General features: G+C 40.8%; 1 protein-coding gene across 1 annotated transcript in view; it reads right to left on the reverse strand.

The window, feature by feature from the left end:
* The window catches only part of Plcxd2 (phosphatidylinositol specific phospholipase C X domain containing 2), a 46,163-nt gene that overhangs the window by 13,646 nt on the left and 4,815 nt on the right, over positions 1 to 27,702 (reverse strand). Inside the window, exon 2 of the mRNA XM_047565057.1 lies at positions 4,436 to 4,896. Within this exon, the coding sequence (XP_047421013.1) occupies positions 4,436 to 4,896 (461 nt within the window). The remainder of the gene's footprint in view (positions 1 to 4,435; positions 4,897 to 27,702) is intronic.

Genomic DNA, 27,702 nt, shown 5'->3' on the forward strand with positions numbered 1-27,702 from the left:
GAAAATAATTAGCCAGTCGCATCCACAGCATTAATTAGTTTCTGGGAGGCAGCTGTGGGACAGGGAATTGCTATTTCAATTGTCCCGATTTGGATCTCTGTGTAGGTTTCTAGAAGTAATATATTTCTTCCCATCTTGAGCACCCAAGATCTCCTGCGAAAGGGAAGTCCTGTGCACGCGTGATGCCTGCGCCTGCAATCCTCAGACAGCTGGCCTGGAGCCCGGTCCTCCAGGCACCCAAGACAGGGTTCTGCAGTCTGTCATGTTTCCAGTGTGCATTTAGCTGGTGACTAAGGTGTTGACTGACTGCTCCCAAAGGCCCAGAGCCAGAGAATACCAGGCTGCATGTACTAAGCAGGGTCATGGCTCGCTGTTTTTAATGGTTTTGAATAATGCTGACTGGCTGCTAACGATGTCTGTGGTAAACACGTATTAATGAGGTTAATCACAGGCTCACTGTAAGCAGATTGCCTGGGAGATCCTGGAGGATTTCCTCCTGGCTGGGGTGTAATTGGCAAGTTTGGAAGGTTGAGGCCTCTGAGGAGAGCTGCCCTGGGCAGTAGGCTATGGGAGGGGGAGGAGGCCTATGACAGACCTGCCACAGGGTCTTCTCTCCCTTGACACCTGGCCCCTGGGCTGAGCATCCCAGAACCACAGTGCTGTCCTTTATTCTGCCTTGAAAAGGTGCAAATAGTACGAATTATGCAAGGGGCCTTTATGCTTTTTCTCAAGGGCCCTCTTGAGCAATCTGACCCTGAAGGTTTCAGGGGGAATTTCTGCCCAGAGCGAAGGCCGGCCTAGCAAACCAGCTCTCATTCTGCAAGACTTCAGGTGCGGAGACTCTCACCCAGGACCCATGTTTTGCATCCTCTTCCCCACCTCACTCTTTCCGTATTTTTCTCTGACATACTTTACCCTACAGCTCAGCAGCTCATGTTCAGTTTTCCTCTTGAGACAGATTTAAAAATCTCATTTCCTTTAAGAACTATTCCTTGATTGACTACCTCTTACTCTGATCATTTCTTTTCAGGGGGCCTCTGGGAGGCAGATTTATGCTATGTTCTACTTTTCATCTGATTTATTTAAAAAAAATCCCTTCCTATGTTACAGAGCATTTGAGGTAGCCTTAGCTTATGTTTGCATGTTAACTGTTTTGTATTTACTAGAGTTATCTATTCTTACCTTCTCAGTGAGATCATAAATACTTTGGAGATGCACATTAAATCTTCTAAGTCATTGTACCCTCAGACCTCATATCCACAAGTGTATATGCTTGTCTGTGAGCTGTGACCTAACTGCATGTGGGATATATGAAATTTGACTGGATGATAGTACACTTTTTGATATTAAATTGCATAATAAAATACTCAGGGAGTTAAACACAAAGCAACTGGTTACATGAATATTTAGAGTCTGATCACATTTAACGTGGGAACCTGACCCAGCACAGGGAAAAGACTAGTAACCCTCCTTGAGACCTCATGTTTCAACTTTTAAAGACATGACATGGGCCACCTGGGGAAGGAAGGAGCATAGGGGAATGTTGGGATTTAAATTGGTAACACTTTCCCTTCCTCTGATATGTCATCACAGACTCTTCATAACTTTAGAAGTATTTGAGGTTGAATGACATAATTTATCCCATTCTTAAAAACCATGATGGACTTTCCTCCTGCTGCTAGAAATTCACTGTTCATACTGTTCATTATTCCTGAAGATACTTCTAACTCCTGCAGATTTCTAATCAGTTTAGTATGCAATGCATCAGCCATTCAGAATACGATCTAGGTATAAAATCATGAAATTTTATCTAACTCAAACTTAACCATACCTGAAACTTCATAATCAAAACCATCCTTTTTTTTCTTCCATTCTAGTTTGGGACCCTCTGAAAATAGGGGCTTATTGATAAAGAGAAAGCGTTTTATTAGCAAAAACATATGAGAGCAGTTGTGAAATGATCCAGGTGCACAACAGCCCTCAGGAAGCAGCAGAAGCCATGGGAAGTCTGGAGCAGAAAGAGCCGATGACGGAATCCTGGCTCTCCATTCACCTGCTATGCTCCCTCCAGCAAGTTGCTCAGTAGCCCTATGCCTCAGTTACCTCACCTATAAAATGGTGACACTAACGAAGTACCTACCTCATAGTGTTGTTGGGAGGATCACATGAGCTAATCCATGTGTCCAGTGCATCATAATGGCTTAGTACATGTGAGGTGTTACTGCTGTTATTACTATTATCTAGTCACCTGAGAGAGAACTTCTACTGGAATCAAAATGTCTCCAGGTTAGTTGAACCTCTGAGTTTCAACAGACATACACTTGGGTTTGGGGGGGGGAGATGTGATAAATATTTCGCAAAATATCACAAAAGTTTTAGTGAGGAAAAAAATGACTTAGACATATTTCAAGAAACACTAAGATTTACCTCATTAAGCCTCTGGGGGGTCAAAGACATTTAGCATTTTTGCTGGTTTGGTGTGTGAAATGACCTGGTATTTCCAGTTACTCAGGCCAAACCTGGGTGTCATCCTCCAGTCCTCACTTTCTTTCACACCTGGAGTCCTGTTCCTCAAGAATCCCCGTTGGTTCTGCTTTTGGATAGGTTCAGAATATGAGCTCTTGCCATCAAGTCTTCTCATTGGTTTCCCCACTTCTGCTCTCTCCCCCTGCCCTGATGTTGTCCTAGCACAAGAATCCAAGGGATCCCATTAAGACCTGCGTCAGGGCACACTCTGTGCTCAGAACTCTCCCCATGTGACCACTCTGACCTCCTCTGGCTATTCATCACCTGCTCATCAGCTTTTGTCCCTGTTTTTCCTCAAAGATAACAGGGACACTCCTGCCTTGGGGCCTCTGTGCTGGCTGCTTCCTCTGCTTCCAGATACCCACAATACCCTCAAACGCTACCTTTTCCATGAATCTTTGCATAGAGTTCCCTGTTCATTCTAAGCAAAACTGCAACCAACTGGCCCACCCACAGAGCTCTGGTCCCCCAGATACCATGCCAGGCCTTCACCTTTTCCATAGTTCTTGCCACTTTCTAGCAACACGTATTTATTATCTTTATTCTATGATTTTCTCTATGCACTTGAACAGAGGTTCCACGGGGGCAAGGGTCATTGTCTGCTTTATTTACTGATTTATTCCACCTCCATAGAATTGGTGCCTGGTACATATTAGTATTCAGTAATATTTACAAATAAACAATCTCTAACTTATTTTTAATTAAAATTCCCTCCCAGAGTTCAAAAGCATCTGCCTCTTAAGGATATTTGGGCTTTGTGCATCTATTGGGCAAATAAATAAATTTGACTTAAGGTACTTGCTATTTTTTTTTTATTATTTTTTAAGAGACTAAATGGGAGGCTACTTGTTGTGGTTAAGATACAAGGTGCTCCCCCAAAAGTTCATGTGTGAGACCAAGTGAGAGCTGTTTAAAGGTGGAATGGCTGAATGGTAATGAATGGATAAAATGTTGATAGGGATTAATTGGGTGGTAACTGTAGGCAGGTAGGGTATGGCAGGAGGAGATTTCTAGGGATGTGCCTTTGGGGATTTTGTCCCTGGTAAGTGGAGCTCTCTCTGCTTCCCATTGTCATGTTCTGAGCTACTTTCCCCCTGGGAAGCCCTTTTCCCCATGATGCTCCTTCATCTTAGGCCCCAGAGGTATGGAGTCCACCAACCATGGACTGAACCTCTGAAACTGGGAGCCCCAAATAAACTTTTCCTCCTCCTTAGATTGTTCTTGTCAGGCCTTGGTCAGAGTGATGAAAAAGCTGATTAAAACACGTCCCTCTCCCTGAAGCTCTTCCCTGCTGTTACCATTCCGTGGGATGTATTTGAGGCCCACGTTTCCTTGCCTGAGTGTGTCCCTCATGGTCTAGGTTTGGAGCCTCTTCACCTGGGAACGCACTCCCAGCCTGGACCCCTTTCATCAGGTCTTTCCTTCCTTAACTCTTTCCATCTATGATCCAAATTCTATGAGACGGGCCTTTAAAATATTCACACTCCTTTGATAAATGACTTCCTAGGTCTGTCAGTTAATACTGTTCCTTTTCACTTACAACCTTGGCAAGGGTTATCTGCAGAGACCTGAGACGGGGATTTAAAGCAGACCTCAAGGGAGATAGAATGGTAAAGACCAACTGGCCCATTTCACAACTTTGCCTTGGGCTGGTTCTGGGCAGGTCTTTCAGTCAATTTAGATGCCAAGCAGATTGCCAGACAAACTTTAAATATTTGGCAGGTGTTAACCAGTGCAATAGGACTCAGGGAAGGCTTGAAACTATCCTAGAGCTCAGGAATCAGTGTGCCAAATAATCCCACACTTTCTAGTCTTTGAGCCTAGAGTTGAGCTGTATCACAGATGACTTAGGAAAAGCAGAAAGAGCTGCCTTCTTCCCCTTGACCACTCATTCCTCCTCCCCTCCTACCTGACACTTCTTCTCCCACAGGGTTTGCAGTGTCATGCTTTCCACAATACAGGCTGGACACAGCTTGCTTCCAAATGCCTCCTGGATCCGGAGAATCAGGCATTTGTGATGTGCCTCATCCATGGCGTAGAAGTGGTTGAAATCCAGGAAGACAATCTCTTGGGGGTGTTGTGTAAGGAATGAGTCAATCTCCATCAGTCCATCCCAGACCTTGATGCCGAAAAGTCCATGGATGAAGTAAATCTCCTGGTCGGCGTCCCCTGGCTTGGAAGACACACGAAGGTCAAAGTAGCGGATCCCAGCTTCCAGCTGTTCGCGGAAGGTCAGGTTCTGAGTCACCGACCATTTCTTCATGAGCTTTTTCACCAAGGAGATCCTGGCAAGACGTTTGATAGCAGGGGTTTGGTCAGGTCCCACTGGGGACTTTTCATCCACCCAGTAGCTGAATGAATCATGGGAACCTGGACAAGGCAATAAAGAGGAAGAAGACATGAGATGGAAGCTGGGAGCATGGAGCCAACCCAGAAGAAAACCACTGCAGCAAAAATGAAGAACCAAATATGCAAAAACATTGTAAATGAATACTTGCAAAAATTTCCAAGCCTGCTGCGAATGAAATGAACACAAATAAAAGCAATGCAGCCTTATTAGCAGCTTGTTAAGCCCAGGGTAACACTATAATTCTCATATATTGCTAGTGTGAGGTAGATTAATAAATACTGTATTGGAAAGCTATTTAGAAATATGCTTAGAAGCAGTAGCTTTAAAATATTCATTTCCTTAATCTAGTAATTTCACTTCAGGAAAGCTGTTTGGAGGAAAGAAACTCAAATATTTGGAAATACAAAGATGGTTGCTGAAGAATATCCTAACACAGAGGTTGCTTAAGTGCTCCCTCAAAGAAGAATACTTCATGGTGGAACATACAGTTTATTCACTCTGTCACTGAAACTGTGTCTACATAATGCTCGGACAGGTATTTTAATTTTAGGAAATGTAGAATTCAAAAAATTGGTCTCCTGTATATGCTTTTAAAATATATATAAAAAAATAAAATGGTATGTATATATACTATTTTACTATTGTAAAAATCTGAGTTAGTAGGGATGATTTCTTGACAGATCAGATAAACATTTTGATGTGCTGAATACAGATTAGTTATATTGTCCTCTTTTTTTTAAACTGATATCTTGATAGGTTGAAATTGCTATTAAATGGTCCCACTAAATGTTCTAATTCCTCTGCCTTAAGAATAAGAGGGTAGGTATCCTCTTAAACACTGAAATTATTTGGTCATAAAGTATGAGTGACTGTGATCTGTGTATTTCTGACTGCAGTGAGAAAGTATTTTAGTAGTAAATATTTTAGGTGAGAATTATCTTTAAAAAGCATCTTCTAATTGTCATTACTTTCTATCCAGTGTCAGTTTTTATCCTTTGATTATCAACTCACTCATGCGGCAATCTAATGTGTTTAGGCATGTGCCCGGGTCTAAGTCTGGGGACCACACAGAAGTAGCTGAATGCAAATCTAGGAGGAAAATGTCCTTGTTCTAACACTACTAACCATGTCCTTACCAAAACCAACCATATGGAACCAAAATTCTCGTATTCATAACAGTTTATTGTCACAGCTTTCCATTTTACTAAATTTCAGAGTAGGAATTTTATACATAATATGGCATTTTATAAAACTCCACTGCTTTATGTTATATTATGTTCATTCTCTTGAAATCATTTTGCATTGGCTTTACAATTTTATCATCTCAGAAATAAAGTGGACAAAAGAAAATCAGGTGACAAATGATGCTCTATTTTTATGTAGCATCTAGAACATGGAAGAGATTCCTCAAGTATTAAGAAAAAGCATATTTATGAATCCTTAAGCAAACTAAATTTTGCAAGAAATTACCAGCATATTTCAGATAAAAAAAAAATTGCCATTACTAATAGGAATGTGGAACAAGTCCCCCTGGATCTTCCACATTGGTTATCACTGTTAATAGGACTCACTGGATACTTGCCTAATGCTCTGCTTTTCCTTTGGCTGTAAAGAAAGAAGAAAATTTTTTATCTCCTCATTGAGAGATTTATTATAAATACCTTATATATGGATGGTGAACAGCCAGTTCTCTCTCCTTTTTAAATTGTATTAACAGCCCAGCTGTTCAGGATGCAGCGTGTAATACAGCACAAAGCACATATTGAACTTAATTCTTCTCTGGGCATTGGGGAATAGCCATTATCCAAGCATGGAGGAGAGACAAATCCCCGCTGGGGTTCATTTCTTGCTGCTGAGCCCAGTTTCAAGTCCAGAGGGAGATGTGCTAACAATCTCCAACACTTTTCTCCATGTCTGAGGACTGTGTAGAAATGTGACAACAATGGGACCCCAGGGGCCATTTCTGAACACACTGGGTAACCAGGTCACCCCACAGAAGAGAGAGAACAGGTACATTCCCCAGGAAACTGAGTCTCTCTTAACTATGCTTCTTTGTCATTCCTCTGGTCCATCTTATCCTTTCTGACATCCTGTGCTTTATACCTACTCCCACCCTTACAGGACAAGGCAAGGGACAGGTTGTTCGATGAATGTTTTATAGAGGTGTCCTGCCTAGGCTGACAGCAGTCAAAAAAAACCATCACTCAATAGTCACTATCAATATTTTGCCTTTTTACTTATTTTTTTTCCCTAGACATCTTTTGCCTATTACAGAGTGAGTTGTATAACATTCAAGCAAGATCATGCATTTAACTACTTTTTGGAAAAAAAAAAAAAAGGCTAAAATTGCCCTCCCTCCTGGTGAACATACAATATTTACAATGTAAAGCAATTTGCAAATAGTACTTATTAAAATCCTTACATTTTACATCCAAATTCATTATCAAAACTTCCTCCCTTCTTCTCTTCCTCCCTTCATCTCCTTAAAAACAGTCTATAACAAGAGCAATTCCCCCACTTGCCCTCGGATATGAATTAAAAGGAGAGAAATAAAACTCCTCTTATTAGTCCTTGTCTTCTTCCCTAAGAGAACGGCTGCATGGGAATTGCTAAGGACAACAGTTCCATGCATTCTGGTTTGTTTAATGAAACGGTCAGAAAACAGTTCGGGGCTCATCCTGTGACTTCCTGTCGCTGAAAGCTTTTTTGCTGCTACTACCCAGCACTGACCATGCATCTTTACTCACCCCTCTGTGTCTGCTTACCTCTGTCTAGAATAGACGTAAGCGGTGCCCTTTTAAAGAAAACAAAGCACTTCCCCTCTTCTGACTTGCCCCTCAACACTGCAGTGTCTTCGCTTTCCCTCTTGTGATCAGAATCTTAACCACCCTGCTGACCAGTCCTGCTGCCTTTTCCTGCTCTGACCTATTCACTCCTCACCATCTGAGTTTACCTTCCACCCTTTTATTGTTGATCCTGACAACTTCTAATCAACCAGTCCAAATAATTTTATTCTTCTTGGCTTCTTGAAGGCTTGCCACGTTAGCTCTTTTCTGGAGCCTTCCATTCCCTTGAGCTCAATGAAAGAGTTAAATATTTATTTCTGGGTTTTTTATGCTTCCTTCATCTCTGTCCTTCTATCTCTTCTGGTCGCTCCTCCTACTCCTTCTTATTCCCAAATTTAAATGTTTTCCAAGGATTTGTTCTCCATTTTCTCCCTTTTCCCACTTCAGAGATTACACACTTCCCAGTTAACCATAGTACCCGTAAGTAGGTGACATCAGAAACTTCCTTTCCTCTGAGCTCTGTGTTCCTACTGTGGTCCTCCACCTGACAGCCTGCACACAAAACAAATTACATATTTCCTAAGTCAGCTATTTACACTGTCCCTGTCAACCCTGCAAGGTGCCTTTCCTGAATTCTGGTCAATAGCTCACCCCGCCACTCAGACTTGAGATCTTGGATTCTATTTAAATTCTTCCCACACCCCTGCTCCTTTCTAACCAGTTACCAAAACTTTTACACTTGACCTTTGTGACAAATATCAAATGTATCTCTTCCCTCCACTTTTGCCACTCCTCATTGATAGACTTATTCTCTGTCAGATAATCAGGACTAAAAGAACACTAATCCTTTCACTCCAGCTTCTCTCTAATTTGTTCATATTAAAAGGCACACATTAAGGTAGTCTTAAGGCACAACTATAATTATGATACTTTCCCTGTCTCCCAAATCAGGTTTGAAATCTGAACCTGGGAGTCAGGACTCTCTTCAATATGACTCCAATGCCTCGTCTAGCTTCATCTCTCCCCAGGACCCCCCTGGGCAGCCTGGCAACCTTGGAGTGCAGTATACCTAGGTTCACTCTTGTTTTGTTGATGCCCTCTGTAAAATATTATCTCATCCAAAATCTGTCCATATGTTCTCCCCAGCATTTACAACCCGTATTAAGTTACTTACTTCATGTCTCTTTTCTCGTCTGTAAAATGGGCACAATAGTACCTGTTGTCATAAAATTGTGAGTATTCAAATATATGCCAAGTGCTTAGGAGCATGCTGACACCCAGGAAGAGCTGGACTATCATAATGTGTATTATCGGCCATTCTTTATTAATTAGAAACCAGAGGGCAAAGAACTTATTAACTGAAGCTACTTATCCTAAATATGGAGGCTCTAGAAGATGTTCTTTTCTGTACCTGACTCACTGCTCCTCACCGTCTTATTGGTTGATAAATAGAGGACAGATTAGCCTGCACTTTATTGAACATAGCCAGCATTCTCTGGTTATAGACTAAGCTGTCACCCTCCCTCTTCTAAAACCTTAGCATTCAATTTTCTACTTTCTGATCACAAATTACATTTACTCTGCCTCATTGCAACTGCATTTTTACATTTCCGACCAATCTGAGAGTCCAGTACCAGCTTTACTTCATCCTTCAACTCTCTCCTAGGCCATTCAGTTGTCATTGTCATCTGCAGGATTATTCATTATAACTATCTGAAAGCTGAGGATCACTGCTAAAGCACATTATTGTCTATACATAAATCATGTGCCCAGCCCCAAGATGCACATGGAAATATTAACATGACATTTTCTAACATAGCTTTTGACTATCAGCAAATGTTTTTCTTCTCTAATATTTCCAATTTAGGGCATAAACCCAAGAAAGTTTTAGGAAGCAATAAGCATCAAATATTATTAGATGACCATTTTCAGACTTTTCTTGGCAGGGATTTTTGCTGTCATCTGCCGACTAATTTTTATAAATAGTAGGACATATGGACATAAGTCCTTCCTTAATATTCGATACTCCTAGGACTACTTTTAGCTTTACAAAGGTGAGGATTCTTTTTTCTTTCTCGAGTTTCTGAAAACTTAGTTTTCTGCCTTTTTATTTGAACAATGATTCTTCTTTTCTCTTCCAATTTTCTTGGGCCATCAACAGTCATTGTAATATTTCTTTTTCCTCTCTGTATGCATACCAACCCATGGATAATGAATGGAAAGGCACATTGTAATCTAAAGCAGTGATCCTCAACCTTGAACGCACATTAGAGGGAGTTTTCAAAAAAACACAATCCCACTACAATCCCATTTGGAATTTCTCTGGAGCGGGAGTGGAAATCTCCCCAGATGATTCTCAGGCTTGACACCCAGGCTTGACACCCATGCCTAATACAAGCTTATCCTTCCTTTGACTTCTGGGCATGGCCTTCTCAAGTTGCTCATCTAGTAATTTCAATTTTTCACTAACGATCAGATGGATTGCCTTTCCCATACTGAGACAGATGCTCTCCTCACCATTCCTTTGTCCAGGAATGCCCCATTTGACCAGATGAATGATCACAGTTTTTTAATTGAGAAAAAAGATATTGGGAGACCTTACTTGCCTTACTGTATCTTCTAGGAGGTGATTAGAAGAGGTTGCTTAAGATTAATTGGGGCCCTTGGGACATGTGTTCGGTTAGAGAGTTCAGAATAAAGTCACTAGGGCAGTAAAGCCACAAAAGAATAGAGAGCTCCAGGATCTTTGTTTAGAGCTATGGTTATTCTTCCTAGATAGCACTGGGGCACAAGGAAATCTATGAGGCCAGAAGCAAGAAAGAAGCTGGCCTTGTGAGTTGCCGGGAGAATCAGTTTGCTCTTTAGGTGGAGTACACATTGCTGGTTAATTCTTTCTAAGGCTTGTTATTTGGGGATTAGACATCTCAAGTGAGCACATGGCAGTTTTTAGTTAAAGCACTTTCATTACCTATTTCTTGCAAATTGGAGTAGTAGCCATTTTCTGAACGCCATTAAAAAGAATGTAAGGTGAGCTTCTTGGGAACCTGGTTTCTAATAAAATGAAAATAATTCAAGCCACACACTCTGTATCTAAAATGATGCATTGCATTACAACACAGTGGCACTTCAGAATATGTGGTGATCATACTCTAAGCCATGAAGGGAGGACTGAGACAAGAAATTTCTTTACCACATCTCTGGGTGACATCTAGGAAGGTGGGGATGGTGACCCCATGTCAAAGAACTCATCACATCACATGTTTAAGAATCTCTCTGTCCCCACCTCCATCCAGTACGGCTCTGCTTTGCTGAGCCTTCAACTTTGAAGTCCGCTCCCCTCCAGGCTGGTTCACTGACCCCTTCCTTGACTGGGTGCCTCTCACCATTCAGGGTATCTGCCTATCATCACTGACATCACAAAAATTAGTTCTTGTGGGGGAGAAAAAAAATCTTACTTTTATGCATAGTTATGCATATGGTACATAAATAGATACACAGTACATCTGCAGTATTAACATTTCACAGGGGAATGCCATCAGGATAGGGATGTTTAAAAAGATTGCTGAGCAGAGTGATAATGAACAGAAGATTGAGAAACAGTGCCCTAGACTGAGCCCCTGGCTTGTCTAGACTGAGCCCCTGGCTTGTCTGAACTGCACCTCTGATACTGTGCCTCTTTTTGTCCTTATTGGCATGTCTCTCAATCCTTCCAGCAACTGTTTCCCAGTGGACCTCCATCCATAGGTGACCAATTACTAGGAAGTTCTAGTCTCATTCTCTGCCCCAGAACACGAATAGGTTGGGAACCTTTCAGTGCTTCTCTTTTCCAGTTATCTCTTAAGTATTCCCAGTTGTCATCTCAGGCACCAACAAGTCATTTCTCAGCCCCGAAGGACCCAGACTAGCAGTCTATATATATATTTACAAATGATGAGCCATGAGACTAATTTAGTGAACTTCCAAAGCTCTGAACAAGCTAAGTGGAGTGTTCTCACAGTGGTTAAGAGCATAGGGTCTGGGACCAGGCTGCTCGAATTCATACTGACTAGTTACATGACTGAAATACTATGCCTCTCTTTCCTCATCTGCAAAATGGGGATAACATCAGTACTAACTTCATTGGTTTATTGTGAAAACTAAATGAATAAAGTGAGGTAACACTTGGAAGAGTCCCTGGCCAACGAAATGGACTCAAACGTAACCTATTATTAAAGAATTTGTCATCTTCTACTTGGCTAATTCTATAGAAGAAACAAATAATTGAAACCTCAGTAAATACTTATATTTAGCTACTGCCATGACAATTAACATTTAGAGCTGGGAAAAAAGAAGTCTGAAGTTTAAGTGATTCATTTTAGGTTAAAAATCAACATCAAAGGAAGCAAAGTCAGATCATGGGATTAAACAATTGAAGTTTCAATTAGCACTAAAATGAAACTTATAAATGATCTCCAGGTTATTCCTAGGTCCATAATTAGAAATAATCATGATTTGAGGGTGTAGGGAAAAAAGTTTCAAGGATGTTCTTGAACCTTCTATTTTTAGCATGATAAAATCAGACATTTGCAAGGGATTTAAATAGAAAAAAAATATAGAAAAACAAGTCTAACCTTTTGCTAAAAACATGTTGGATAGAAGATTTTTGGAGAGTAAAAGTCTACACTAAAATGTAAGTCTAATACTTAAAATGGGAAAAAATAAACCAGTAATGCTTTCCAGCTTATGGGGACCTGGGGAAGCACCTAACAGTTTTCACAAATATCATTAAAGCACTCAAACATCTCTCCCAGATTTATTTTGAACAGCAACACTAGAACCTACACTACTTTCATAAGCTTTCTGTATTTTCTCAACGTGCTTCATCACTTTGTTTTTCTTTGTATGTATGGACTTTTGAGGCTTCCTGACTTTGCCCATTTTATTCAGCCTTTTTGCTTTTTTTGGAAGATATTTTCACTGAATAATGTGGTAAGTCGAGAGCACTAATGCAGAACTTCAGCCTACTGGGAGAACAGCAGAATAAGGTTGTAACGCATTCTCCACCTTCTTGCCTGGATGCACCTGCAACTTAAATGTTTCAGCTAACTCATGCACGTGAACCGACTGCAATGAGATTTTTTAAAAAGAAAATTCGGACAGTGAATGCCCAGTAAAACATAAGTCGTTATAGCAAATGTTTAGATAACTAGAGTTTGGATGGTAAGGGATATCTACAGAGGTGTTTAGAACTAATGTTCTCTCAGTTAAAGTATTTGTGTGTATGTCTATAAATATATGTTGACACAAAAACTGGCCCATCTGAAATGAAATCCAAAAAATCTATTATTCAAGGGGAAAAATGCCACTTTTCATTTCTTTAGAAAAACATTTTTAAAACTAGTGAAAAAAATCAATTTCTCTAAAATATTTGCTAGAGCTTCTAAAAGATATTATTAATTTTTCTCTAAAAATTTTTTAGAGAAAAATATTATTCTAAGACCTTTTTTGAAAGAGTCACCTAAGTGCCATGTAAACTCCAAATTTTTATCAGGACTTAATCATATTATTTTTGTAGAAATTAAGATGGCCTGATCCATTATAAGGTTGGACAGAAAACATATCCTGGATATGCATGTATTTACTATTAGAAATAGTGTTCAATTAGGGCTTCTCTTTTTTATCAGGCTGAATTTTAGGTTTCATAATTTGTAATCTGCATATCCTTTCCCTGGCTGTCAGCCTATGTCATGTGTGTCACCTGCCAGAGTAATGCAGGTTGTTTGAAAAAATAAAATCACCTGGTACAGTGGACTTTTCAGTTACCCAGTGAAGCTGATGCTGCACAAAACTGCACTGAATTTTAAATTTATTTCTTCTAAATGAATATAAAATACATGCACTAAGTACGAATTCTATGTTGTAGGCAAATTTAAGATTTTAGTTGCAAAGACCCGGTCCAGTGCAAAAACAACAACAGCCACAAAAACAGGATATGCAAAGGACAGAAACCTTGCTCACACTTTAGTAAAGCAAGGTCGTTCATAAGATGCTAACTCCCAGAAGGTGTCTGGGCAGTAGGAAAAGGCTCAAGTGGGCCGGAAGATGATCAGTACAGACGGCAGAAGGCCATTGTGTATTATAGAAAGAAAAGACGTTAAGTGTGCAAGCCCAAGAAAGAGGTAATTTACTCCCATCTCTTAAGGAGGTAAAGAAAGGAGAATGGTCCCCAAATGGAATTGGGATCAGAAATTGAGAGGCTCAGCAGGACAATGGCTCCTCTTCAGACTGTCAGTCCAACTTTGAGTTTCAGAGATGATGGCCTGGTTGCTTGTTAAGCAATTTTAAAGAGTTGGATTTTTTTTTTTTTCCTGAGAGAATAAAAGGATTTTATTCTTTGATTTACATAGAGAACAGAAGACTTTGTCTTCATAGACTTTCTATTAAAACAATCTCTTAACAATATTTTTTAGAAAATGGACTGAAAAATGGGATTTAGTCTTCAACCTTATCTCACTAAAAGTGCTTGCATTTTAGTGACCTGTGATTTTTTAAGAAATTGAAAAAAAAAATTGAATGTTCTAAAATGAAGGCAGTCAAATATGCCCACTCAAAATCATTTGATTCAAAAATCTGGCTGTTTTCCCAAGGTCTGGAGAGATCACTGTTGACGAACGGCTAAATTTACAAATGACTTCAAGTATTTCAATATTCATTACTCTGCAAGGCAAAGTTCTTGGAAGAAATGCCATTTAGACACTTCTCACTCATTTGGGCACAGCTCACTCTCTCTCCATGAGTGTGCACTCAGACTAGGTAGTGACAAGAACTATATGGGGCCACATCTGAGGCCCTTCAGCAAGCACTGGTTCAGCTGGACTCCAGCCTGCCTGCTGTCAGGCCCTAATTTCCCATGGAGGCCCTCCCTTCCAGTGTTTTCCTGACTCAGAACAGGGGCCAGCTCTGTTGGGATGGGGGCTTTTGATTATGACCATGTGGAGGGGCACACCAGTAGCTCAGGGACAGAGGGAATAAATCTAGCAGGGATATGAAAAAAATGCTGGAACAAACTGCAAAACTGGGGCCAGTCAATGCAGATTTTCACTCATGACTTCTTACAAAATGGGCAAGATGTTTAAACACAAAAATGTTCTCTTCAGTGTGCACAGTAAACGCCTTATCTGGAACAAGAACATGTGATAAGAGAAAACAAGCCATTTCTAATCCCCACTCTCCTCTAAGCAGAGTGAATCCTGGTAACAGCAGTATTTTCTGTTTGGTAGTCACAAGTGAAATATTATCTCTGGCACTAAGGGCTTTTGACACACTTGAACCAGTATTAATAATTGGTTAGGGCACACAAGTTTGGAAGTGTTGGGAACACCTCAACAGCTCTGGGGAGGAAAGGGAGAGAAGCCTGGCCACTAGGAGTGAAGGCCGAGGAGACTGAAACTGGAAGTGGGGCAGACGCGGGACATGATAGGACAATGGAGGGCTGAGGAAGCAGTCCTGAGAGGAGACAAACTGAACAGAGATTTCTTACAGATGCAGTGCCATTTGCTTCTGTTCTCACTAAGGGATGAATGAATATTTTTAAAGTGACAATTTAAAAGAATGCCCTATTATTAAGCTGTCTGGAGAGCACAGGTCTCAATCCAACCCTGTTTTGAGGCCCTATCCCACCAGGAGTTCTGCCTTGCTGGACCTTCCCTCCTGGCATTGTCTCACCTGGTACCTGAACGGAAGTCCACAGGCAGATCTAGCTGGGAAAGAAGGTTGTGCTATTCAAAGGGGAGAAGGTAGAAAAATATAAGGGGAAGCTTTTGTCTATTTATTTATTTGTGTGTACAGGTATCATAACCCTCTCACAGGGTCCAGCAGTATAAACACAGGGAAGCAAGAGGCACAGAGTTAGGGGCATTCTGTGGAGAAAAAGGCTGTACAAAATAAAGGAACAGAAGAGCACAGTAGAAAACAAGATGAACACAGGGAATAGCATTTCACCAAAACCACAGCAACAGCCAGAAAATGCATTGTTCAGTTAATCCGAACAAATAGGAGATCTTCAGATGTGAGGCGGGGAACATCTTTTCATTAGTTGACTAAAGATTTACGACCACAAAAGGAGCCCAAGCTCCAGCTTCACCCCGCCCAGAGGAGCACTGCGGTGCCTTAGAATGCGGCAGGTCTGCCCCCAGCGAAGCCCAGGGCTCCAGCTCTGTGGCTCCACAGCCATAGACGACTCTGATGAGGAACTTCCTATAAATAATGCATGCCCCATCTCAGGTACTGCATTTGCCTTATTTCAGGGTAACAGATTACCAGAAAGGGCGAGCCAGCAACTGGGACTCAGAAGCTGGGCCCGCCAACTCCGATCAGCCTTTTAAATCTGCTCTAGAGGGACAATAATCTACACAAAGCTCTCCGGGACTTCGTGCAGTACCTCGAACAAGTAATTAGATAACAGAAACCAGCACATTTCTTCCTTTACTTTTCCTGGTTGTATAACAAAAAATGATGGCGACACCTTTGTTGTGTTTCTCTCACCCCTCCCGCCTCACCGTTTACACGCTATCGAACTATTTCCTGCAATTCTCCAATAAGGGGGTGGAAGATACAGATGGAATGGCCAGACTCTACACTTGCACTGACATTTAAAGGTCAAGTCTCCTTGTATCATAAATAATGATATTTTCCTCCCACATGTACGAAAGGATAGCTGTGAGAGCTACTGGGGTGGGGTGCAGGGGGATGGCGGTGGTGTAGACCTTTGAAAGTTCATTGGGCTAAAAAGATTTGATTTGCTGCGATTTCAGAATTCTTTACCTGTGATGGCTTATGTCATAAAGAGTTGGAGAAAATTAAAGGATGGATCCATCCAGCTATTGTTTTTCACCTCTATTTTTATTGATTGTAATATGGTTAGCTTCTCAATAAATTAAGATTTCTAAAAGTGAATCCATCCTATGTAGAGGGAAATGAGGGGTGGGGAGGGGGCAGAGGGAAGGAAAGATAATGGAATGAGACAAACATCATTACCCTATGTGCATGTATGATTACACAAACGGTGTGACTCTACTTCGTGTACAACCAGAGAAATGAAAGTTGTACCCCATTTGTGTACAAGGAATCAAAAAAAAAAAAAAAAAAAAAAAAAAAAACAGAACCGGATCGATGGATGGATGACATAAATAGAAACCAGTTTTCCGAGATCAGATGAGATCGGGCACGTTCAGGGTGGTATGGCCATAGACATAGAACCCAGTTTTCAAAAAATTTCCTTCATATACAGTATTTTTTTTTTTTTCTTTTTGAACTGCTGGACCTTTTGTGCTAGAGATCAGGTGTTACTTCTGAAAGTTTCTATCTGTGGGAAGACCATATGGCCAAGTACCACTGAAACTTCCCTGTTTGAAAGAATCACACATTTTGAAGGAATCACACATTCAGCGTGCATTTCTTCAAAAATGATCTCTGCCTCCAATGCTCATAGAAGTTCTCTCACACAAGAACTAAAAGACATTAGTTTACCTTCCCAATGTTTGCACTTCTGCTTTCATTTTTGATTTTCATTAACTTGCTGGTAACCCCTGGCAGGGCTCTTATCTGAAAATAACTAAAACAACTTCAACTTATTGAATGGGCATTTTACTTACATCATCTCATTTGATGTCTGCCACAATCCTGCAAGGCAGTGGTCACGTGCCTGCCTCTTATAGATGAGGAAACTAGTGCTGGCTATATAGCCAAACACGTAGAGTGCCTGCCTCCCAAACTCGATACCCGGGTTCGAATCCCCAGCAATGGTTGATTGCAGAAATTCCAAATAAACAATAGAAACAAATTTAGATGAGGAAACTGAGGCTGGAACTAGTTTAGGGTCACAAAGATTCCAAATGGATGCCTTGGACAGAATCTAGGTCTGTCAGACTTAAATCCATATACAGACACTCTAGGGGTGATACAATTGCTTCTATATCCTTACTGACTAAATAAGTCAAATACATGCTCATTTACTTTTGATAATATCCCAAAGCTTTTCTTTAAAGCTAAATGCCTGGCCCTCACCCCAGTACAAGGAAAATTGATGAAAGCTATTTAAATTTTGTAAAGACTGAAAGAATTTCTATGTAGGGACACATGAGGGCACTCTAACCTTCTCTCAGCTGAGTAAACATTTCCTATATAATTCCACTGCTCAGAACCTTGACCCCAGTGCTGACTCTGCTCTGGTACTTCTTTAAATGTGGACTTACAAATTCATAGTTGGAACTCAATTTCTCCATTTCTAAAACTTAGGAAGGCAGATAAAAATGAGCCTTAGGGTCTCTTCTATCTTGAATTGGATGCTTCCACTTATTAGCTACTCATTAAAGAGATTTATGACCCTATTTAACAAGGACTATTAACAATTACAAAGAAATAATGTTTCTTTCATACTTACTATACTTAACCTGAAAATGTGCTTTAGATTTAACTCATCATGTATACCAAAAAAAAAAAAAAAAAAATCATTTCCCAAACAGGTTGTTACTTCTTTTTGGCTCATCTGAGAATTTCATCAAATTGCTGGAGAAATTCTTTCCTCTCCTACAGATTCACGGTGACATCTTCCTGTCCATTGATGTTGGGTCTACACTACGGTGATCAAAGGCATTGGCTGGAAGGGCGCTGCTTGTTTAGCATTTACATCACAATTTCCTTCACTCCAAAGGCTGGGGCTCACTGCTTTGTGGGCATTTTTAATGAGATTTATCATGGGGGCTTTGAGAAGATAATCCACCTTCCTTGTTACGTAGCTGCTAAAATATTTCACAGGGCAGGGTTATTTTAAGATTCATCTGACAAACTGAAGAATAACCAAGATAGAGAGATGCTTCTCAGCAGATCCCCTCAAGGACAAGGGGTCTTTCTTCCTTGCTGTAAATGAAGGGCTAAGCCCAGTGCTCTGACAGAGGAAAGGGAAAAGGGAGGAGGGAAAATACAATAAGTTGCAGTCTAAATTACATGGAATGATGGGTTTAAAGGAAATTGGTACATTATACTCAGCAGGGACAGTTTGTGGAAATACACCCACTCTCAAAGACCGGTGTTCTGAGGAGCTTGCCCACCTGCTAATGCCTCATGCTGATCTTTTTATATAGAGGCAGAAAGATTTTTTCCTCTGCCAGGAGCCTTGCTGGGTGATTACTACACAGACCACTTAAACCACTGGGCTGCTTTTGTTGAGAGTCAATAAAAAGCCTCCTAGATGTCTGGTCTTAAAAAAAAAAAAAAAAAAAAAAAAGGCAACTTGTTCAGCCAGACCAGGTTAGCAGGAAGTCCTTCAAACATAACCACCTCATGGTGCTCCAGCATAAGGGTCCTGGCATGGAAACAAAGCCCTCAGATGAAAAGAGTACTGCCCTTTGTTGCAACCAACCAAAGGAACTGAAGTCACAGCCGAACACTGGGTCAATCTCCATCTCTAAAAATGTCTTTTACTTAAATGCAATTAAATAAATTTGGTAAAGACTAATTTTCACAATTCTAGTATTGTTATCAGGATTTTTTCAATCTGTTTATCTTCTCTGTGCCTCAATTTCTTCATCGGTAAAATGGGGATAATAAGAGTACCTACATCACTGGGTGGTTGTAGGATTAACTAGGTTTCTATAAATCAAGTAAAGCAATATTGGACCTCTATATAAGTGTTATTAAGGAGACTATTCTTTTGCTTCTGTTATTACTATTATTGTGCTTATTCTTATTTTAAAAGCCTTAAGCACCTCAAGAACATGTTGCAATGCCATTACATGATGGTGTCCCACCCTAGGTATTATTAGTTGCTTTTTGCACGTCCTAGTTTATTCTTAACTTACCTGGAAGTATCTGTTCTTTATGTGTAAGTCCTTTGTAGACATTTCAAGATTCCATGTTTCTTTCTTCCTTCCCTCTCCATCTACCTCCACTCTTTCCATAAGGTGCTCATTCTGAGCCAGACACCAGTTGTACAGAGAAGACAAAACATGGCTGTGCCTAGCTGGGGAAACAGACCTGGTGGGGGACACTGTCCCACCTGTAAAGGAGGCATGCACAGAAGTCCATCCTGAGCTGTTTCTTACAGGATGAATTATAATTGGCCAAGTGAAGTGGGGGTGTGTATTAGAAAAGAGGGTATTATGGTAGAGAAAGAGATGTTTGAAGCCTGAAGTCATAGAAGGAACACTATATTTCCTTTTAGGTTTTTCTTTGGACCCTACATTGTCTCTGGCTCCGTAGAGGTTACAAAACAAAGCATTAAGTGCTCAGTGCAATGTTGAAAACAATGTGGTGTAGGTTACATGTTGAAAACAACGTGGCTCTGTTTTGCCAGATCTTTTCCATTGCTTTCACCCTTCACTTCTGTAGTTAGCCAACATGCCTGTTACGGTTTAGATATAAGATGTCCCCCAAAAGCTCGTGTGTGAAACAATGCAAGGAAGTTTAGAGGTGAAATGATTGGGTTATTAGAACCTTAACCTAATCTGTTCATTAATCCACTTGAGTGGTTTACTTGGGGGGTAACTGTAGGCGGGTGGGGTGTCACTGGAGGAGTTAGGTCTCTGAGAGTTCCTTTGGGGCGTATATTTTGTTTCTAGTGAACAGAGCTTTCTCTCTGCCTCTGGACTGTCCTGTCCTGACTGCTTTCCTCTGCCAAGCCGTTGTGCCACAATGTGCTTCCTCACCTCAGGCCCAGAGCAATGAAGCTAGCCATCTAAGGACTGAAACGTCTAAAACCGTGATCCCCAAATAAACTTTTTCTCCTCTAGGTTCTTCTTGTCAGATTCATTAAAAAAAAAACAAAGAGGTCTTACCACCCTTAGGATATATCCTATTGTCCCTAGCCTTCACATTTTAATTACCTACATGTGGCCAGCTCACAATCATTAGTCTGAGTCACCTGGCTCTACCATGCCAATTTAACTGCTCTTTGCTTTAATACTTCCAGGGCATTTAGTTCATACTTGATGAACTTTGGACACTGGGTGGTAATTATGTCCATATCTGATTCTGCCACCTGACTAAGTCTTCAGGGGTAGGATAATGTCTAATTCATGCTCACATCTCCATGCCTGATAAGTTTCTGGCACATAGTAGGTACTGAATACAAAAATATTGAATAAATGAAGTCACAAATATCTGAATAAACAGATGCACAGAGGGCTGCCTAAAGCTGGTAAGTCTAGGTCTCCTGATCCTTTTCCAAACTTCTCTGTTCCTTTCATCTTCTTTACACAGGTAGAGTTCATTCTCTCTACCTTTTCACCCCTAGCACCTGTTTACCCCTAGATCCATTTATCTCCATCTATCCTTCTAGCTTGAGTTATCTGGGTCAATGAAGAGGAAAAGCATCAGAAAACAGAGAGTACAAAAATAAATAAAAAATTATGACTAAAAAGAGGGCTATAATAAAATATTGCACTGCACAATTTAAAAAGTCCCAGAGAGTAAATTCGCTGAAATTTATACCTGCGTAATTTATTTTCTGATCACATCTCCTTGGGACTTCTCATCTCAACACCTGAATTAGGACCTTGGAGAAAATGCAGCATTTGTAGGGATTTTTTGCTCCATATTAACAAGTGCAGAAAAACTGGGGCCTACTTAGCATATTCAAAATTAGCCAGCCTGGAGTCCCAGAATCAGATCAGGGGACTATTTAGTAGTCTCCCAATCCGAAGAATAACATCTTTAAACCTCCTTGCCAACCCAAAGGGAAAAACTTCACCTCTTAGGCTTCTTTTCCATGAGGCATGTGGGAGAATGTTAATAACCACCACCAAACTGCCAGCAACATCTGAGAGAGCCATGTGGCCAATTTAATTTTTAATCAGTTGCCCATTGAATTTGTAAGTATCCACAAGGCAACAAAGCAATGTGGAAGGCAAAACTCCTGGAAGCAGAGGATGTTGATTAACTGATTCATTTTTATGTGTGGAGAAGCTAGTGAGCATCCCACTGTCTGAAGACAGATACCAGCCTGGGGTACTGCTTTACCCCCAACTGGATGAACAGGTTAGTTGGAGTATATGGGAAGTTTCCATGGTGCTTTCCAGACTGCTGATATTTTCAAATAAAATATTTATGTGTAAAACAGATCCAAGTAGAGCTTCTCTGGTTAAAGGCCTCTCTCCAAAGCCCCCACTCCTGCCCCGAGGCATCCTGGGAGGCACAGAGAAGGCAGCAAACCTCTCCAGGGTTGTGCAGGACACATGGGTATTCAGTCACCTTAAGCAGTCCCCAAATCAGCCCCCATGGCCTACGATTCATTCAAGTCAAAGGGTTTTCAATGCCAGGTATGGGAGGCACTCCCATACATGGGTGTCTAATCCCCCTCCACACATGGGTGGGTGTCTATTCTCTTTTCAAAAGAGTTCTCTCTTCCTCAGTGTTCATTAGACTCCAATCTCCACCCCCCAAAAGATATTGTGGAGATAATTCATTAATAAGAAATTCTTCCTCTCTGCTGCTAATGTTCATTCTGGCATCGTCTTTTGTCACGTAGCCCCTCAGGAGGGACACATGGGCATTCCCTGAGGAGACTGCTCAGCTCTAGATGACAACATCTATTGAACAACATTTCATTTTTTAACATAGAAGAATGATGCTGAGGTTCAGGGTAGGAGAAAACATTAAATTAAACATTCTACTACAAAATTGCCTTATTTTTATTGAATCTTTTGGTATAACCCTGTACATCCATGTGTGAAATCAACGGTACTGATGACTGAGGTAAAGTAACCAAAAGTTTCTATGTCACGGCTGACAGGCACACAGAATTAACTTCCAGTCCCACCCACAAGCTTCCAATATGATTGGGGAAATAGTTAAACAAGAAATAACAGAACTCATGTAGAAGCAGCAGACGGGAAGTTATCCTCTCTGGAACTTGAAATTCGGGGTAGATTTTCTGAAAGAAGTAAAATCTTAGTTGAAATCTAAAAAAAAAAAAAAAAAAAAAAAAAAAAACAATTTTTTTTTTTTTAAATAAGAATACAAGCTTTCAACTCAACCCATCTGATCTCAGCTGTAATAGTAGTGGTAGGTGAGGGCAGGGAGTGTGCCAATTGTGAAATGCTAGATTCAGTTCTGAATCATCTCCCTCCCAGGCTCTACCCGTGTTCTTCTCAGCATGGCCCAGACTAAGTGCATCTGTTCCTTCCACCATCCTAAACCTGCTGCTTCTCCTGTGCCAGTGTCCTTGGGAACACCACCTCCTCCCACTTACCACTTATCCAATCCAGTTGCTTTAACCCTCCAATTAATCACCAAGGCCTGTGGGTACTTCCTTCTAAATGTCTCGAGTCTGTCCCTTTTCTTGGCCTATGGTTTTACTCTCTTTTTCAGATCAGATCACCTCCCACTTGAATGACCTCATCCCCTTGGTCACAGTTCTGGTTCCATACATTCTGTGCTGCAGCCAGAGAGATCTTTCTAAAACACAAAGTTGATCTTGTTATTCACCTGCTTAAATCTCCTCACACTCCTGTTAAGATAATGCTGAATCCCTTTAACATGGTTGATTGGACCTCTAAGTACCTTTAGTTTCAGCTTCTCTCCTCCTTGTAAACTTTGGCACAACTATGATTAGTTGTTTTGGTTCGTTAATGGCCACTGTGTCTCTTGAAGGTCATCACCCATACTGCACTCTCCTGCCCGCTCCAGAACACTGCTATCAGGAGGGCTAGTTCCTATGTATCCTCCAGAATTTAGCTCCTCATCACTTCCTCCAGGAGGCCTCCCTGGACTTGAAAGTCTTATTAAGGTGCTCATGCGCTTCTTCCAGCTGCAACCTACACCTCCAGGGCTCTCTTGCACGGCATGTTATAACAGATTGATGAAATGTGCATTTCTCCAACTAGACTGTAAGCTCCTTGAAGATAAGGACTATGTCTGTATTGATCATCATCAAATTGGGAAAGAGCCTGGCACATGGAAGGAAATTAACACGCTTAACGTTGAATAGAATGAAAAAAACAATGATTTTCTCACCTTGACCCTCACTCTGTCTAATAACTGACAGGTCATTTTGTCTCATTTCACTCTTATGCAGTTATCTTACAGGCTTCCGACTGACCAAGTCATTCAGTGGCTGCTTTTTGCTTTTAGGTTGAGGTTCAATTGTAGCATGACAGACGAGGTGCGTTAGGATCTAATTTCTATCACTTTTCTAGTCTCATCTCCATTCCTTTTTCTTTAAATGAAATGTATTCTTTGACCACACCAGACTGCCTAGGTTTTTCAAGATCACCCTCATCTTCCTCTCCTCAGTCCCTCTGTATTTTTTAAAATATATTTTTTAGTTGTTGATGGACCTTTATTTTTATTTATTTATATGCAGTGCTGAGACTCAAACTAGTGCCACACACATTCTAGGTGAGTGCTCTACCCCAGCCCGGTCCCTCTGCATTTTGATACTCTACCCTCCACCTGTAAGCCTGGCTATCTACTCCTATTACTTATGATTCAGTGCAGGCACCTCCTCTTCGAAGCCCAGTCTATCAAGGTTTCCTCTTACTACCAGTAATGAAATTGGGTATTGGTTTTCTGAGTGTTATAATATGCTATGCATTCTTTTCTATCATGTTTGAATTTTAACTTTCTTCTAAGATCAAAATTTCATGGAAAGCAGAGAGAAGAATTTTACTCATCTCTATAATCACCTTATCTAATATACCTGACACAAAAGGGTATTCAATAAATATTTTGTGGATTAATAACTTTATTTTAAACAAATGCAGTATTTTACATGGGCAATGAGAACCAGAAAAAGGAAAAGGAGTACACAAGCACTAATATTATTGTAGTCAAATTAATACAACATGCTCACAAAATTTTCATGAGAATCCATATGGGCACTTCCTTCCAGGATCCGAACTCAAACCTAAGAAGGATGGGTGCAAGTCTTGTTTTCACCTTTTGCTGTCTGGCTTTTTATTTTTTTTAATCTAGTTTCAATTACACGTTAAGAATATTGTGCCCAGTACATAGCCCTCAAATCATACATGTTCATAAAATATTCATCCCAATCTGACAGAGCTTAGGAATTTTTCAGTTCTATCATTACTGTTGACTACTGCTGCATTCTAAACATCTCAATTACTGGGCACAAATGAGTCCTATTTTCTCCTTTATTTTTATATCATTAGATCTGTACAGAAAAAATGCTGATAAAATATCCTTTGAGAATAAAGGATATTTTATAGCTGACAGTTACAGAGTAACTGAAATTTAAAAAAAAAAAATCAACATGTTATTTTCTTAGTCTGCTTCATAGACAATGAATTCATGAAAAGACTATCTGTGTCTTATAGAAGACACAGCCTAGATGTCCCCTTTACCAGCAACACAGGCCTCCACAGCCTGACCCACTATCTCTTGGAAATGCCATCCTCCTGCATAATGTTTGATTCCAAAATTCTACCAGTATTTAACTAAGCAAGTGAGAGGGCAGCAAGATCCCTGCTTAACCACATGCATAAAATACAGAAATTTGCTCACAGGTCTCCCCCACCTAAATTTGTTTCTTGATGTGTGTTCAGATTCTTTTCACACACACGAACACACCCAACTATTACAATGTCTATAAGCAGCCCTTCCTCCACAGGCCGGATTCAAAACTCTAACTGGGGTTAGTCAGCATCTGCAAAGTGGTCTGCAATTTTCCCAAAGGCAGTTAACAGGATGCTGAAGCATTTCGCTGACATTACTTTTAGTGTGCCTGTGCTCATAAGTTCCTGGTATCCCCAGAGAGATATACCAGATGTTGCCATCTGTCGCATCTAGTGGAGGTCAAGTCAGACCACACATTAGACCAAGTCCTTGGCTTCAGGAGCATGCGTGAGGAGAAGAGTGTGCAGGTGAGAGCAGCCGGCTTGTAAGATGTGAGAAGGGCGAAAATAAGAGGCATTAGTTAGAACCAAGGCCTTCTGAGGGTGCAGTTGAGCTCACAGCTAAGTGTGTGTGTGTGTGTGTGTGTGTGTGTGCGCGCACGCGTGCCTGTGAAGACGAGGTGTGGCGCTTGTGTGATTGTATGGAGGATGACGTCTGTGCCGAGAGATCAACAATAAAACATGTATGCAGGTTTGTTTAACAAAAAGCATTCTGCAATAGTCTCACTCTAGAGCTGGAAACACAAGACTGGGCTAGGACTCGGTAAGTAATAAGGAAATGGGAACAGCAGAATGAACAATATGGTCCTGTCATGTCACAGAGAACTGAATTTTTCCCAAAGGCTTCCCATGTGTGCAAATGAAAAATCTGACAGCTGAATTTTGGATGGGTAGACAGGACTGAGCAAATCCTAAAGACTTTCTGGCTCTCTTCATCAGTCAACCTCATATTGCATTTAAGACTCACTGGGCAGCCCTCTGAGTATCCTTTCCTTAACTCTAAAGCCCCCTGGAGGGGTGGCCTGTGGAGTTGCCCTAATCTGATCAAATAGAGTGGGCAGGGCTTAATTGGATAGTCAACTCCTTAATGAGATTGTGAATTACCTGAAGGTATGGACTGCATCTTACACCTCTTCTTCATTATATAGTCCAAGCACGGGCTTTCGATAAATGAATATTGTGATATGATAACAATAGTCATTATTATATGGTGCTTATTTTGCATCAAGAAAGCACACTGTCTGAATTAAATTCTCACACCTAGCAAATGAAGTGGTACTATAATCATCTGTTTCAAAGAGAAGGATACTGAGGTCCAGAGAGGTTAAGTAACCTGCTTAAGATCACACAGCTTATGAGGGATAAATCCAAGCAGTCTGGCTCTAGCATTCATACTCTTAACCAATCCATGATCTTGCTTCTTATAGACATGCATAATTTCTGAATTCTTGGTGGTTTTTGTGTGATTTTCAGGGAAGGTATGATAGGAGTGATAAACTGTCTCAGAGGACAAAATCTACTAATGGGAACACCAAAGTTATAACCTCTTTTTATCTTTTCACCATGACCACCCAAAGGAAAAGTGAAAAACAAAATAAGAAACTATTTCCATTTAAGAAACCATTTTAGTCTCATACAATTTTTTTTTTCTTGATTGAGTCAGAAATGGTAGATTTAGCTTTGTCCTTGGTTTTCAAGTCTCAAGTGCTGTGAAAAAATGGATTTGTTTTAGGCCCGACTCACAGCTCATGCTATCCTTCAAGTAGAGCCAGCCAAATCTTTTTGTGAGACAAGTTATTCTGCAGTCTTTGGGGATAGTTCCCAACTCTCTTTTAGCTAAACCAGACCTGGTCCGACTTCTAGCAGCAGGAGTTATGGCCCCATCATCCTTGTCCCCTTAGTGATTCTGTCTCCAAGTCACACACGTGGGAAGACAGCAGGGACCCACAGGGAAAAGAGCAATAGAAATTACCAAGTGGTCGCACTTGCACAACTGCATCCCAGAAAGGTAGGAAAAAAGAGAAGCGGGTGAACACCAACAACTTGAGACGACAGAGCCATTTGGAAACTGGAGAGCCATGAGGAGCACCTGAGGAAAGGCAAGGGGAGGCGGGAAAGGAGAATTGGGAGCAGGGAGAGGCAGCAGTCAGGCAGGAAAATGAGACGCTGCAAGGACAGAAGGAAGACAGAAAGCATGCTAGGGAAAGAAAAGAAAAGAAGTTACACCAAGTTCCGCCTCTGACTCTTCCGACCATTTCTTCTGTCTCAGCTTTTTTTTTTTTTTAAAGGGGGCCTTTTATAGTAGGGTTTCAGAATGAGACGCAGCCAGGGATGGACTGGAAAATCTTCCTCTGGCTTCAGGTGCCTATTTATGAAAGGTGAGCCTAACTAAACCGCCCATTTAGCTCTGATCCCAGAGGAAAATGAGGGTGGCTATAAGACACTTCTGCAGCATTCTTTACTCTGCGGGCTATGCATTGAATTATTCACCTAACGGTGACCAGTGACTGAGCTGCTGCCTTCTACTAGAATTTAGGGTTAAAAACAGAAGTAAGTCATATTCTTTATCTCCAAGTTGTTCACAGGCCATGGAAAAGATAGATACCTAAAAATAACTATGTCAGGAAGTGTTATGATAAGGCACCAGAAA

Source organism: Sciurus carolinensis, chromosome 9, assembly GCF_902686445.1.
Source record: "Sciurus carolinensis chromosome 9, mSciCar1.2, whole genome shotgun sequence".
Classification (NCBI taxonomy): Eukaryota; Metazoa; Chordata; class Mammalia; order Rodentia; family Sciuridae; genus Sciurus; species Sciurus carolinensis.